The sequence below is a fragment of the Pseudorca crassidens genome, chromosome 18 (assembly GCF_039906515.1).
Source record: "Pseudorca crassidens isolate mPseCra1 chromosome 18, mPseCra1.hap1, whole genome shotgun sequence".
NCBI classification, from domain to species: domain Eukaryota; kingdom Metazoa; phylum Chordata; class Mammalia; order Artiodactyla; family Delphinidae; genus Pseudorca; species Pseudorca crassidens.
In genome coordinates this window covers 58,254,289-58,268,525 of record NC_090313.1, presented here as the reverse complement: position 1 = coordinate 58,268,525, position 14,237 = coordinate 58,254,289, and the positions used below count along the sequence as shown (strand labels likewise).

Sequence of the window (14,237 nt, the reverse complement as noted above, 5' to 3'; positions counted from 1 at the left end):
GGGGTGCATGTGTCTTTTTGAATTATGGTTTTCTCTGGGTATATGCCCAGTAGTGGGATTTCTGGGTCATATGGTAATTCTATTTTTAGTTTTTTAAGGAACCTCCATACTGTTCTCCATAGTGGCTGTTATCAATTTACACTCCCACCAACAGTGCAAGAGGGTTCCCTTTTCTCCACACCCTCTCCAGCATTTATTGTTTCTAGATTTTTTGATGATGGCCATTCTGACTGGTGTGAGGTGATCCCTCATTGTAGTTTTGATTTGCATTTCTCTAATAATTAGTGATGTTGAGCAGCTTTTCATGTGCTACTTGGCCATCTGTATGTCTCCTTTGGAGAAATGTCTATTTAGGTCTTCTGCCCATTTTTGGATTGGGTTGTTTGTTTCTTTAATATTGAGCTGCATGAGCTGTTTATATATTTTGGAGATTAATCCTTTGTCCATTGATTCATTTGCAAATATTTTCCCCCATTCTGAGGGTTGTTTTTTGGTCTCGTTTATGGTTTCCTTTGCTGTGCAAAAGCTTTGAAGTTTCATTAGGTCCCATTTGTTTATTTTTGTTTTCATTTCCATTACTCTAGGAGGTGGGTCAAAAAAGATCTTGCTGTGATTTATATCAAAGAGTATTCTTCCTGTGTTTTCCTCTAAGAGTTTTATAGTGTCTGGTCTTACATTTAGGTCTCTAATCCATTTGGGGTTTATTTTTGTGTATGGTGTTACGGAGTGTTCTAATTTCATTCTTTTACATGTAGCTGTCCAGTTTTCCCAGCACCATTTATTGAAGAGACTGTCTTTTCTCCATTGTATATGCTTGCCTCCTTTGGCATAGATTAGTTGACCATAGGTGCGTGGGTTTATCTCTGGGCTTTCTATCTTTTTCCGTTGATCTTTGTGTCTGTTTTTGTGCCAGTACTATATTGTCTTGATTACTGTAGCTTTGTATAATAGTCTGAAGTCAGAGAGTCTGATTCCTCCAGCTACATGTTTTTCCCTCAAGACTGCTTTGGCTATTTGGGGTCTTTTGTGTCTCCATACAAATTTTAAGATTTTTTGTTCTAGTTCTGTAAAAAATGCCAGTAATGATTTGATAGGGATTGCATTGAATCTGTAGATTTCTTTGGGTAGTATAGTCATTTTCACAATGTTGATTCTTCCAATCCAAGAATATGGTATATCTCTCCATCTGTTGGTATCATCTTTAATTTCTTTCAGCAGTGTCTTATAGTTTTCTGCATACAGGTCTTTTGTCTCCCTAGGTAGGTTTATTCCTAGATATTTTATTCTTTTTGTTGTAGTAGTAAATGGGAGTGTTTCCTTAATTTCTCTTTCAGATTTTTCATCATTAGTATATAGGAATGCCAGAGATTCCTGTGCATTAATTTTGTATCCTGAAACTTAACTAAATTCATTGATTAGCTCTAGTAGTTTTCTGGTGGCATTTTAAGGATTCTCTATGTATAGTATCATGTCATCTGCAAACAGTGACAGCTTTACTTCTTCTTTTCCAATTTGTATTCCTTTATTTCTTTTTCTTCTCTGATTGCCGTGGCTAGGACTTCCAAAACTATGTTGAATAATAGTGGTGAGAGTGGACATCCTTGTCTTGTTCCTGATCTTAGAGGAAATGCTTTCAGTTTTTCATCATTGAGAATGATGTTTGCTGTGGGTTTGTCGTATATGGCCTTTATTATGTTGAGGTAGGTTCCCTCTATGCCCACTTTCTGGAGAGTTTTTATCATAAATGGATGTTGAATTTTGTCAGAAGCTTTTTCTGCATCTATTGAGATGATCATATGGTTTTTCTTCTTCAATTTGTTAATATGGTGTATCACATTGATTGATTTGTATACATTGAAGAATCCTTGCATCCCTGGGATAAATCCCCCTTGATGATGGTGTATGATCCTTTTAATGTGTTGTTGGATTCTGTTTGCTAGTATTTTGTTGAGGATTTTTGCATCTATATTCATCAGTGATATTGGTCTGTAATTTTCTTTTTTTGGAGTATCTTTGTCTGGTTTTGGTATCAGGGTGATGGTGGCCTAATAGAGTGAGTTTGGGAGTGTTCCTTCCTCTGCAATTGTTTGGAAGAGTTTGAGAAGCATGGGTGTTAGCTCTTCTCTAAATGTTTGATAGAATTCACCTGTGAAGCCATCTGGTCCTGGACTTTTGTTTGTTGGAAGATTTTTTATCACAGTTTCAATTTCATTACTTGTGATTGGTCTGTTCATATTTTCTATTTCTTCCTGGTTCAGTCTTGGAAGGTTACACCTTTCTAAGAATTTGTCCATTTCTTCCAGGTTGTCCATTTTATTGGCATAGAGTTGCTTCTAGTAGTCTCTTATGATGCTTTGTATTTCTGCAGTGTCTGTTGTAACGTCTCCTTTTTCATTTCTAATTTTATTGATTTGAGTCCTCTCCCTCTTTTTCTTGATGAGTCTGGCTAATGGTTTATCAATTTTGCTTATCTTCTCAAAGAACCAGCTTTTAGTTTTATTGATCTTTGCTATTGTTTTCTTTGTTTCTATTTCATTTATTTCTGCTCTGATCTTTATGATTTCTTTCCTTCTGCTAACTTTGGGTTTTGTTTGTTCTTCTTTCTCTAGTTCCTTTAGCTGTAAGGTTAGATTGTTTATTTGAGATTTTTCTTGTTTCTTGAGGTAGGCTTGTATAGCTATAAACTTCCTTCTTAGAACTGCTTTTGCTGCCTCCTATAGGTTTTGGATCGTCGTGTTTTCATTGTCATTTGTCTCTAGGTATTTTTTGATTTCCTCTCTGATTTCTAAAGTGATCTCTTGGTTATTTAGTAACATATTGTTTAGCCTCCATGTTTTGTTGTTTTTTACGTTTTCTTCACTGTAATTCATTTCTAATCTCATAGTTGTGGTCAGAAAAGATAGTTGATATGATTTCAATTTCCTTAAATTTACTGAGGCTTGATTTGTGACCCAAGATGTGATCTATCCTGGAGAATGTTCTGTGCGCACTTGAGAAGAAAGTGTAATCTGCTGTTTTTGGATGGAATGTCCTGTAAATATCAGTTAAATCTATCTGGTCTATTGTGTCATTTAAAGCTTCTGTTGCCTTATTTATTTTCCTTTTGGCTGATCTGTCCATTGGTGTAAGTGAGGTGTTAAAGTCCCTCACTATTATTGTGTTACTGTCGATTTTCTCTTTTATAGCTGTTAGCAGTTGCCTTATGTATCATGGTGCTCCTATGTAGGGTGCATATATATTTATAATCGTTATATCTTCTTCTTGGATTGATCCATTGATCATTATGTAGTGTCCTTCCTTGTCTCTTGTAACATTCTTTATTTTAAAGTCTATTTTATCTGATATGAGTATTGCTACTCCAGCTTTCTTTTGATTTCCATTTGCATGGAATATCTTTTTCCATACCCTCACTTTCAGTCTGTACGTGTCCCTAGGTCTGAAGTGGGTCTCTTGTAGACAGCATATATGTGGGTCTTGTTTTTGTATCCATTCAGCAAGCCTGTTTCTTTTAGTTGGAGCGTTTAATCCATTCACATTTAAGGTAATTATCGATATGTATGTTCCTATGACCATTTTCTTAATTGTTTTGGGTTTGTTTTTGTAGGTCGTTTTCTTCTCTTGTGTTTCCCACTTAGAGAATTTCCTTTAGCATTTGTTGTAGAGCTGGTTTGGTGGTGCTGAATTCTCTTAGCTTTTGCTTGTCTGTAAAGCTTTTGATTTCTGTGTCGAATCTGAATGAGATCCTTCTCGGGTAGAGTAATCTTGGTTGTAGGTTCTTCCCTTTCATCACTTTAAGTATATCATGTCACTCCCTTCTGGCTTGTAGAGTTTCTGCTGAGAAATCAGCTGTTAACCTTATGGGAGTTCCCTTGTATATTGTTGTTTTTCCCTTGCTGCTTTCAATAATGTTTCTTTGTCTTTAATTTTGGGCAATTTGATTACTATGTGTCTCGGCGTGTTTCTCCTTGGGTTTATCCTGTATGGGACTTGCTGCGCTTCCTGGACTTGGGTGGCTATTTCCTTTCCCAGGTTGGGAAGTTTTCAACTCTAATCTCTTCAGATATTTTCTCTGGTCCTTTCTCTTTCTCTTCTCCTTCTGGGACCCCTATAATGCGAATGTTGTTGCGTTTAATGTTGTCCCAGAGGTCTCTTAGGCTGTCTTCATTTCTTTTCATTCTTTTTTCTTTATTCTGTTCCACAGCAGTGAATTCCACCATGCTGTCATCCAGGTCACTTATCCGTTCTTGTGCCTCAGTTATTCTGCTATTGATTCCTTCTAGTGTAGTTTTCATTTCAGTTATTGTATTGTTCATCTCTGTTTGTTTGTTCTTTAATTCTTCTAGGTCTTTGTTAAACATTTCTTGCATCTTCTGGATCTTTGCCTCCATTCTTTTTCCGAGGTCCTGGATCATCTTCACTATCATTATTCTGAATTCTTTTTCTGGAAGGTTGCCTATCTCCACTTCATTTAGTTGTTTTTCTGGAGTTTTATCTTGTTCCTTCATCTGGTACATAGCCCTCTGCCTTTTCATCTTGTCTGTCTTTCTGTGAATGTGATTTTTGGTCCACAGGCTGCAGGATTGTAGTTCTTCTTGCTTCTGCTGTCTGCCCTCTCCATCCTCTCTCTTTTACTTTAAAAAATTGTACATACCTAAAGATAGAGTGAATAGAAAAAAATATATTAGCAGTTTCCTTTTTTCCCGTCTCCCAGTCTATTCCTGAGGCAGCCACTTTTTTTTGCTTTCTCATATTTACCCACAGATGTCCATGTCATATTGATATAGTTATTCTTGCTTTTTCAATTGTAGATATTTTATAATCAAGCTGTGGTAGATAAGGATTTAACAGTTATTTATTTATTTATTTATTTTGCGGTACGCGGGCCTCTCACTGTTGTGGCCTTTCCCGTTGCAGAGCATAGGTTCTGGACGCGCAGGCTCAGCGGCCATGGTTCACGGGCCCAGCCGCTCTGCGGCATGTGGGATCTTCCCGGACCAGGGCACGAACCCATGTCCCCTGCATCGGCAGGTGGACTCTCAACCACTGCACCACCAGGGAAGCCCAGGATTTAGCATTTTTAAACCATTCTTACCACAGTTTTTTTCTTCCCTCCACACATTTCTTCTTCCCACCAGCTTCCCAATAAAGTTAATTTAACTTTTTAAAGTTAAATAAGTAGAAAGTGTTAAGAACGAATATAGTCATGTAAATTTTATTTATGAGCGTAACTTTTTCTTTCTTTCTTTTTCTGTTTTCTGTAAAACTGTCTTTGAACTTATCTAGTTGCTCCATTAGATCTGTCCCATACCTGGCTGTACCACCCCCTGCCCCTGCAAATGCTCAAATGTATTAGATCCTGTCTCTGATTATTCCCACCCAAGTGCTGCCTCCCAAAGGTTCCCACTTCCCACATGGTTACATACCTGTTGCTGCTAAGGCTTGCTTATTAGCACCTGTCGTCCCCAGATTTCCTTCCCCCATCATCCTGCTTTTTTTTTTTTTTGGCTGTGCTGCACAGCATGCGGGATCTTACTTCCACAACCAGGGATCGAACCTGTGCCCCATGCAGTGGAAGCACGGAATCCTAACGACTAGACCACCAGGGAATTCCCCCCATCATCCTGTTAATTCCCTTCCTTCTCTCCAGCATTTGAGTCCCTGGTTCATGTTTCCCTTCTTCTTTTTTTTTCTTTTGGAATATACAATATTTCTTATATTTTTTAAATTTTATTTTATTGTGGTAAGAAGACTTAACCTGAGACCCACCCTCTAAAAGTTTAACAAATACCAACACAGTATTGTTGACTTCAGGTTCAAGATTGTACAGCAGATCTCTAGAACTTATTCATCTTGCTGTAAACGCTTTTTCCTTGATTTGTTCCTCCATACTGGTGTCTGAAATGTCTGAAAATGTTCTTAGTCTACATTTACACGTAAATGATTTGGCCAAGTGAAAAACCTTTCTCTCCTAGAATTTTATAGACATTTTCTCCATTGTTTCCTGGCAGCCAGCAGATTCTGATACTAGTACCTGTGTTTGTACCTTGTTTTTTTCTGTTTGGACGCTCTTAGGATCTTCTCTGTCCTGAGTGATCTTCAGTCTTGTGATGATGTGCTTTGGGGTAGAGCTCTCTTCACTGATTGTGGTAGCCGTCTGGTCATCTGATTTAATCTGGAGACTTGTGCCCTTCCGTTCTGGAAAAATTCTTAAATTATTTCTTTGATAATTTTCTTCCCTCTGTTCTCTATTTTTGGAGTTCATGCTATTTTGATGTCGGACCTCCTAGATTGATCCTTTTAAGTCTCTTGTGTCTCACAATTCCATCTCTTTTCTGTTCTACTTTTGGGAGGATTTTCTGAACTTTATCTTCCACCTCTTCTTTGGAAATGAAGGAAATTTAAAATATGGTTGAATTTTTCTGTTTGGATTTCTTTGGCATTCTTTCTTGTTCCAACAGTGTGTGGGACCCAAACACTAAAACATTATTTGTTGCTTATCTGCAACTCAGCTTTAACTGGGAGTCCTGAAGTTTCATTTGCTAACCCTGGTAACCCTAATCCCAGCGCCTAGTAAGAGTAAACCAGGAAAGGGGGTCCCTAGGCAGCAGTGATTTGGTCTGGCTCGCAGTGATGTGCTTTAGCTTCTTCCCTGGCAGTCACTTTAGATTTGCAAGGAGTTTGGACACAGGGAGAAACAGGTTATCCTATTTGAGTGGTGGATCCCCAACTGTACCTATATTGGCCAAGACAGATCAAGTTTGGAAGAAAAGCAGATGTTACTGAACCAGCATACATGCTACCAATGTGCAGAAGTGATTGGATTGGAGTCCAGGTAAAAAGGCTCTTAGGCAAAACAGAACAGAATAGAACAACAAAATCCACCTCAAAGAACCACCCTGATCTCAAATGTCCAGGCTTTTTCCTGTACTCCGGATTCCCCAGCAGAGTGAGACCTCCTGATCTCTGCCCAGTGCCTGAAGGTGACCAGTATTATCCATGCCTTTAGGGGTCTCTCCTAGAGGCATGGGAGTATTTATCCTGTCTTATCAGCTGGTCTTGGTTAAGCTCAGGGCACTAGATTCACAGATGTTCTATTTTGGAAATGGAAGAAACTTTTGTAATGGCTAGAAAGTAATTTTAGCTATTTGGGCCTCAGACGTTTCTGACCCATGGGTTTTCCTCTATAGAGATTTCCTCCAATTTCTTTACCTTCTTTTTGAAATTACGTCTTTTCAGTTTTCATATAAAAATCCATCTTAAAGGAATCTAGCCCATTTATGTGAAAGATAGGAAGAGAAATAGATTTCTAATCATATTTTTGCTTGTATATCTTTTAGCCCAGCAAATTCTCCAGAAATAGATTACAAACATTCAAGGATATATGTACAAGGATGTTCCCTGCAAGTGTATCTAAAATAGCAAAGTATTGATGATGACCATAACGTCCTGCTGTGGAGATATGGTGTAAACAGACTGTGGTTCAGATATTGGCTTCTGTAGCTTAATATTTGGATGATCAGTTGAAATGAATGAAATGAAAACATAGCCAACTTGTATCTTTGTTTTCAAGAATCTGGAGCACAGGAAAAAGCCTGGACATTTGAGATTGGGGTGGTTCTTTGCTATTGATTTTATTTTTCTATTCTGCTCTGTTTTGCCTAAGAGCCTTTTTACCTGGATTCCAATTCAATCACTTCTGCATATTGGTAGCACGTATGCTAATTCAGCAACATGTGCTTTTCTTCCAATAAATAAAATCCAGTTAATTTAGTAATCTTCTTAAACTTCAGTGGGAATTTAAAATTCATTTCTTTATATGACCTTAGAGTTTTGTTTTTGTAAGCTCTTGATTGCAGCTTAAGCGATGCTTTAATTTTTCCTGTGCAGTTGGCATTCCGTTTAAACATATAAACGACTTAATCACATAGACAGTTTTAGTGATCACTGTAACTTTCAAAATATAGAAACTACCGTGTAGTAAGTAATAATTGTGCCTAGCATTCATAGACATGGAGACCACGTGTCTGCTTCCCAAATTATGATTTTTGAGGTTCCATTTACTCTGTTTCCTTTTACTAAAAATGGGTGCCTTTCCAAAATTTGTATCATGAGATAATATATATTTAATTTTTGTAAATTATAAATATGCCAACACATATTTGAATATCACTTGTTATTCAAAAGCAAAGCCTTAAAATTTAGAGAACGATACGAACCTTACAGTAGAAAAAGGATGATACTGCCTTGGTTTTTTTAACCCAACAGAGAATTGCCCTTTCATTAGCTACCACATTCACCAGATTTGGTTCCTAATGACTTCAGACAATTTCCAAAGCCAAATGCACTCTGCCAACATTGGGTCACCTTCAAAGAATGTCTAAGAGGCTCCACTGGCAACTAAAATTTCCTAAATTAAAGGATGCTGCTTGAGGGAGAATGCTTGGTTGAGAGAAAAGACTCCATGTGTGTGTGTTTGTATATGTGTGTAAATCGAATATGTACATATACATGTTCTATGGTCAGATTTTATGTTGGAATTATTTGTGATGATACAACTTGTTTATGGATTAGTCTTTAGTATTTGTAGTTTTTTTGTTTTCTGTTTTTATAGGATTATACCATTAGAGGGCAGTATTGTAGAGGTTTAAATGTACCTTCTTAAATGTATTGAATTGCAAAGTGTTTATAACCTGTAATAATCAAGTGAATTTAAGGCCTTAGACTTATAGTATATTAAACTGCAACCTCAATTGATACATCCTTGCAAATATTTTAAATTAATAGAAGAAATTATGTAACGGGTTAAGCTATTTTACACCCAGATCTCTTAATTTTAGTTTAGAGAAGGGAATTATTTGGTCAGTGTGGCCATCAGGGTGACATATATACCTACAGTATTTCAGTTCCTCTGATGTAAGAAGGCTCAAAGGATTGAGGCTTATAGGAATTGCACTTAACATCCAAAAACTTGCCTTACGGACTTAGTGAAAATAGATCCATGTGAGTAGGATTCAACCTGTGGATTGATTTTTTTTTTTTTCCTAGCTATAAATGGAAGAAGGAGGTGCAATTTTAAGGTTTATGGCTCTAGGGACATTTTGAGATCCACCTGATTACATTTGGTGGCTTCCTTTTGGCCTCAATTTGTATATGCCTAGCAAAGAATATGTACTGTTTTTTGTTTCTACACGTAATCGATAAATTCATGGAAAGGTAGAGTCTCTCAAAAAGGAAATGTGATTTTTTTTCCTCTAAAATTCACTGGCTAAGGGAAAAAAAAGTATTATTACAGTATGGTGTTATCCTTATAAATAAAACTGCCTAGAAAATCCTCCAGTTACTGCTGCCTGTAAGAACGAGATAATTGAAATCGAGACACTCGGGCTCCTGCAAGTCTTTAGTGGTGGGACTGGGCATGCTCAGTAGCTCAGACGGGTCTGGTTGCAAATAAGCAGCTTTCGCCGTTCGGCAGCCACGGGAACAGGCAGCTCCAGAGACGGGGGTCTGGCTCCCTTAAACGTAAGCACGTGCGGGTTCCCAGTCGCATTTTTCGGAGCCCCTCGGCGTTTTCTGCCGGAGCACTGCTCCATCTTTCCTTGATCACGTAGGCTTTGGCGGCACGCACCCCGGCCCCTTAGACTGCGGCCTGGGCCAGCCCACCCGAGGAGCGGATCGCCGGGCTGGGGGCGGGGTGGGGGTGGTGAGGAAGGCGGGGAAGAGAGGAGGAGGGCGGGGAAGGGAGAAGGGGGCGGTTCCAGCGGCGTGCTGGCCAATTGGCGCGGCTCTTCCCTGCATATATTTTGCACGGAGACTGGGAGTCCTAGTCTAGAGCCTGGTGGAGCCCGGCTGCCGACGTGGGAGCCTTCTCCGCACGGTAGTGGGATCTACATCTTCCCGGAATCGCCAAGCCCCAGAAGCTGGGTTTCTTTCAATTAGGGCTGCTGTTTTCTATTTCTCCCTGAGCTACATAAAGCTAGAAGATTTTTATCTAGCTCAAACAAGGCTGCTCGTATTCCCTCTTTTTTTTTTTTTTTTCCTGCGAGGGTGTTTTTGGCTGCAATTGCATGAAATCCCAATGGTGTAGACCAGTGGCGATGGATCTAGGAGTTTACCAACTGAGACATTTTTCTATTTCTTTCTTGTCATCCTTGCTCGGGACTGAAAACGCCTCTGTGAGACTTGACAATAGGTAAATGTCGGCTGGGATAGTTTTTTAAAAATTTACTCGTGAGATACTTGTAATAATGCAGGTGAAAGATAGCCTGGCGAATTCCTTTGTCCATTGCTGAGAGGCTACGGTGACATGGATGTTGCTTTTTGAAATGTGCAGAATAGCCTTCTCTTTGCAGGTCTGGCCAGAGAACAGGCTTTTACCACATTATGTAATTTAGCCTTTGTGGCTCACTAAAATTGGGAAATGTCTGGATATTCATTAGTAAAAGAGTGGCTGGTGTGTTCTGGAGGGTGATATATTACATAGCATTAGAGAATATTGAAAAAATGATGCTAGTAACATCACGGAATTGGGAAATCCTTTTTGTCTTGGATGTTTAAGATAGATTCCATTGATCGATTTTTTTTTTCCTTTTCAGCTCTTCTGGTGCAAGTGTGGTAGCTATTGACAACAAAATCGAGCAAGCTATGGTATGTACTGATTAAAAATCGTTTGTACTAAACGTGGGCACAGTACAAAAAGCGAGGTGTCTTGGGATGGAAGAAGCGCATCCACAGTTAAACTGATGATTGCTCTCCATACATCTAGAAATGCCGGCACTGTCTCCATTCTGCTAGCGTGAAGCCACATACCACAGCTGCTCAGGAGAGAGAAAGGGGCCCTGAGGGTATTCGATGTTCTTTCCGGGACCGATTTCACACAGCCGTCGGGATTTTGGCGGAGGTCCCCCTTTTTGCTGGGGAATTGCTAGGAAAGCGCTGGCCCGGCGTGTCCTCAGGTCGTGGGCTCCTCTCTAGTGATGTGGCTTTACTAGGAATCCTAAGGTTTACCGGGGAGCCGGGAGGGGGGAGGGCCACAGAAGTGGGGATCTCCGGAAGGGGCCTCCTACACCGGGTCCAAACGGATCCCCAGTGATGGAGGCTACTGCACAATGAAAAAGAACCGGAGAAAAGTTTCGCCTTCTCAGCTTGCGCCTGGTTTTCTCCTATTTTTTATTTCCGCCTTGGCCGTTCTTTGTTATTGGAGCAGCGCCTGTGGCTCTTCTCACGGGATTCTCTGCCCACTGTTGCTAGGCAAACTCCGAACCTTTAATTCGGAGCTATAAATAACTCGAGCGCCCATTGGCTGCAACGGCTGCCCAGGTTTCTGTGATGTCAGCTTAATCACGAAAGAGGGGGGGATGGGGGGAGGGAGGAAAATGCGGCAACACGCTCTGTAGGAACTGGCTGCAGCCGGTGCTGAGGGAGGCGGTCTGGCGGGCGGAGGGAGGGACTTGGGGGCGGGGACGCGGCTACCGTTGCTCCGGGGCTGGACATCCCTGGGCCGGGCTTTTGCACGGAGCCCCAGAGCCCCAGTGCATTTTGCCATCTCGAATAGGAAACTTGAGCGTAGGCATTCCTGGCCAATGGCTGCAAGGAAAGCAAAGGCTTTAAAAAGGCTTGATGACTTAGACGTTAAAGTGAAGTATTGTACAGTTGTGGTTGTATTCCGTAGATCTCCCCTAGGGCCTGTTAAATGAGCTCTAAAGGCTGGATATGTAAATGGTTAGGGAGAGCCCCGCAAAATGATGCTTTAGAAATTCAGAGTCCGGGGAACAGTAAAGAGAAAGTTAAACCTTTTTTTTTCCTCTTCTCTCTCTCTCCCTTTCAGGATCTGGTGAAAAGCCATTTGATGTATGCGGTTAGAGAGGAAGTGGAGGTCCTCAAAGAGCAAATCAAAGAACTAATAGAGAAAAATTCCCAGCTGGAGCAGGAGAACAATCTGCTGAAGACACTGGCCAGTCCCGAGCAGCTTGCCCAGTTCCAGGCTCAGCTGCAGACTGGCTCCCCCGCTGCCAGCACACAGCCACAGGGGACCACACAGCCCCCAGCCCAGGCAGCGTCCCAGGGCTCAGGACCAACCGCGTAGCCTCCTGTGCCGCCGCGGAACTGGCTGCTGCTGTCTGAACTGAACCGACCGGAGAAGATGGACTGGGGGGCGTCCGCGTCCACCGTCACCCATTTCATTGCTCGCTGCAAAAGAGACGTGAGACTGACATATGCCATTATCTCTTTTTTCCAGTGTTAAACACTCATATGCTTTCGGCTTGAAGAAATTTCTTAAGTTGGGTGAATTAAAGGTTAATGAGAGAATTAGCATGGATATACTGGGACCTCATGCAGCTTGGCAGATCCGTGAGAAACGGTTTCATTCATGCTGAGGAGCTGTGTGCCTTTCCATCCCTCCCCTGCTCCCCACCCCCACTTACAAGAGTTCTTCCTGCTTGCACGTGGCGTGCTCCATGGGGTTCCGAAGCAGTGCAGCACCACTGGACTCTCCTCTCTCTCCTCTCTGCCCCCAGGAACTGGAAGGGGAGGTGAAAGTCAAGAGTGAAGCTTAGTCTCACCTCAGATGAGGAGAAACATAGTTCATTGTACAAATGACGACTGTCACCAACACTCATAAAAACCAATAGTACTGTGCCTCTTTCCAAAACAGTGGATGACACAAAACTATTAGCGTGACTGAACGGTGACAGGTAGCTGGGATCTAGGCTATCTTACCCTGAAGGTTGTTTTGCTTATTGTATATTTGTGTATGTAGTGTAACTTTTGTACAATAGAGGACTGTACTATTTAGGTTGTACAGATTGCAATTTAGATGTTTCATTGGCTGTCTGAAGAGGTGTGGGTTGTCTTTTATATAGAGATCTACGTAAAAAATAATACATGAAGAAAAACACACCTACCTAAAGAGATTTTAAGAATTTGGCACAGTTGGTCACTTTGTGTAATCTGAAATCTTCCAGCTGCTGAATATCTTGAAGTCAGTCCCGGTTCACCGAAGTCTTTCGATTGAGCTGGTTGAATACTTTGAAATATGATCATTTCTAGCTAATGAAATGGATTTCCCAGTAGGGGTTTCTGCATATTACCTGTATAGTAGTTACCTGCATATGTTTCTGTGCATGTTCTCTACACAGTTGTAAGGTGTCACTGTATTTAACTGTTGCACTTGTCAACTTTCAATAAAGCATATAAAATGTTGATAAACCAGTGTTTCCATGTTATAGTGTTAACGTAATCGCAGTCATTTCCACAACTATTTCCAGATAAAGTTAAAACAATTCGACTAGTAAAATCCTGAAGGGGGATGAAAGGGTTGGGCAAAGTAGTGGTGCTAGTGGTTTGACTGGAGGAGTAAAACGAATCAGACGTTGCGTTCTGTCAGGCAGTAAGGGAAGAGACATAACGAAAGAGGCAAGAGCTTAGCTCTTCAGACTAGTTGTGTGACCCAGTCAAGTGGCTTCCCCCACTCAGGGCTAATGTGGGGTATTGTTGAAAGAGAGAATCTCTGAGTTCCTCTGTGGCTTTAGAATTCTAGGAGCCCGTGGAAGTTTTAATCTCTCAATGTTTACCAGCTTAGGGGAATGAACCTTACTCTGTGTATAATTCCAGCAAGCAGCTCTAGGATCAGAAGATGGGAGTTAGAGAAGCTGATTTCCACTTTAAGAACTCTGTCACCCTAAGTTGGGGTGTCTTTCCTAGTGTGGATTGAGTTCCCAGCTCCTGGGAATTTCCAAGCAAAAGATAGGATAATTCTAGAGGTTTCCTCTTCTGGGTTTGAGGAAGGAAGGACCAGATAAGGGAGTCCCTCCCAGTTGATTCCTTAAGACTATAAAATAGGTCAAGATTCAAAACATGAAGGAATCCTAAAGCAAATTGGCCCCTGAGAAGTGAGCCTGAGGGGTCCCACTCTGCTGCAGGAGCCCTGCCAGTGAGCAGGTGAACGGTAGATTTTCAGCTCTGCAATCTCCCACTCCACCCCGTGGGAGTCAGGTATTCCCCAGCTCTAAGGCTTACGGAAGCCCTTGCAGGACAGGAATCAACTCTTCTGAGTCCTTCTCTAATGTAGAACTGCTGAGAGATTGATGGGTGGATGGAGGGAACATCAGAGCTCCCCGAAAAGAACTGGACTGGGTGCATGTGTTACGAAGCTCAAAGTAACTGGTGGGGCGACCCATCTCCTGCTGAAGCAGTAAACTGCCGACTGCCTTGGGAGGTGGCGGTTGCCATGAAGATGG

The 14,237-nt window shown here is 41.2% G+C and overlaps 1 protein-coding gene across 4 annotated transcripts in view; it reads left to right on the top strand.

The window, feature by feature from the left end:
- TSC22D1 (TSC22 domain family member 1) overlaps nt 1-13,206 on the top strand; it is a 135,216-nt gene extending 122,010 nt beyond the window's left edge. For 2 of the 4 annotated variants that reach the window (XM_067713228.1, XM_067713234.1), the window contains exons 2-3: nt 10,593-10,644; nt 11,825-13,206. In XM_067713228.1, the coding sequence (XP_067569329.1) occupies nt 10,593-10,644; nt 11,825-12,082 (310 nt within the window). In that variant the 3' untranslated portion in view covers nt 12,083-13,206. Of the gene's footprint in view, nt 1-9,422; nt 9,520-9,801; nt 10,190-10,592; nt 10,645-11,824 lie in introns of those variants that run through there. The other 2 variants (XM_067713233.1, XM_067713232.1) reach the window with 2 other exon arrangements.
- Nucleotides 13,207-14,237: the final 1,031 nt, after the last annotated feature.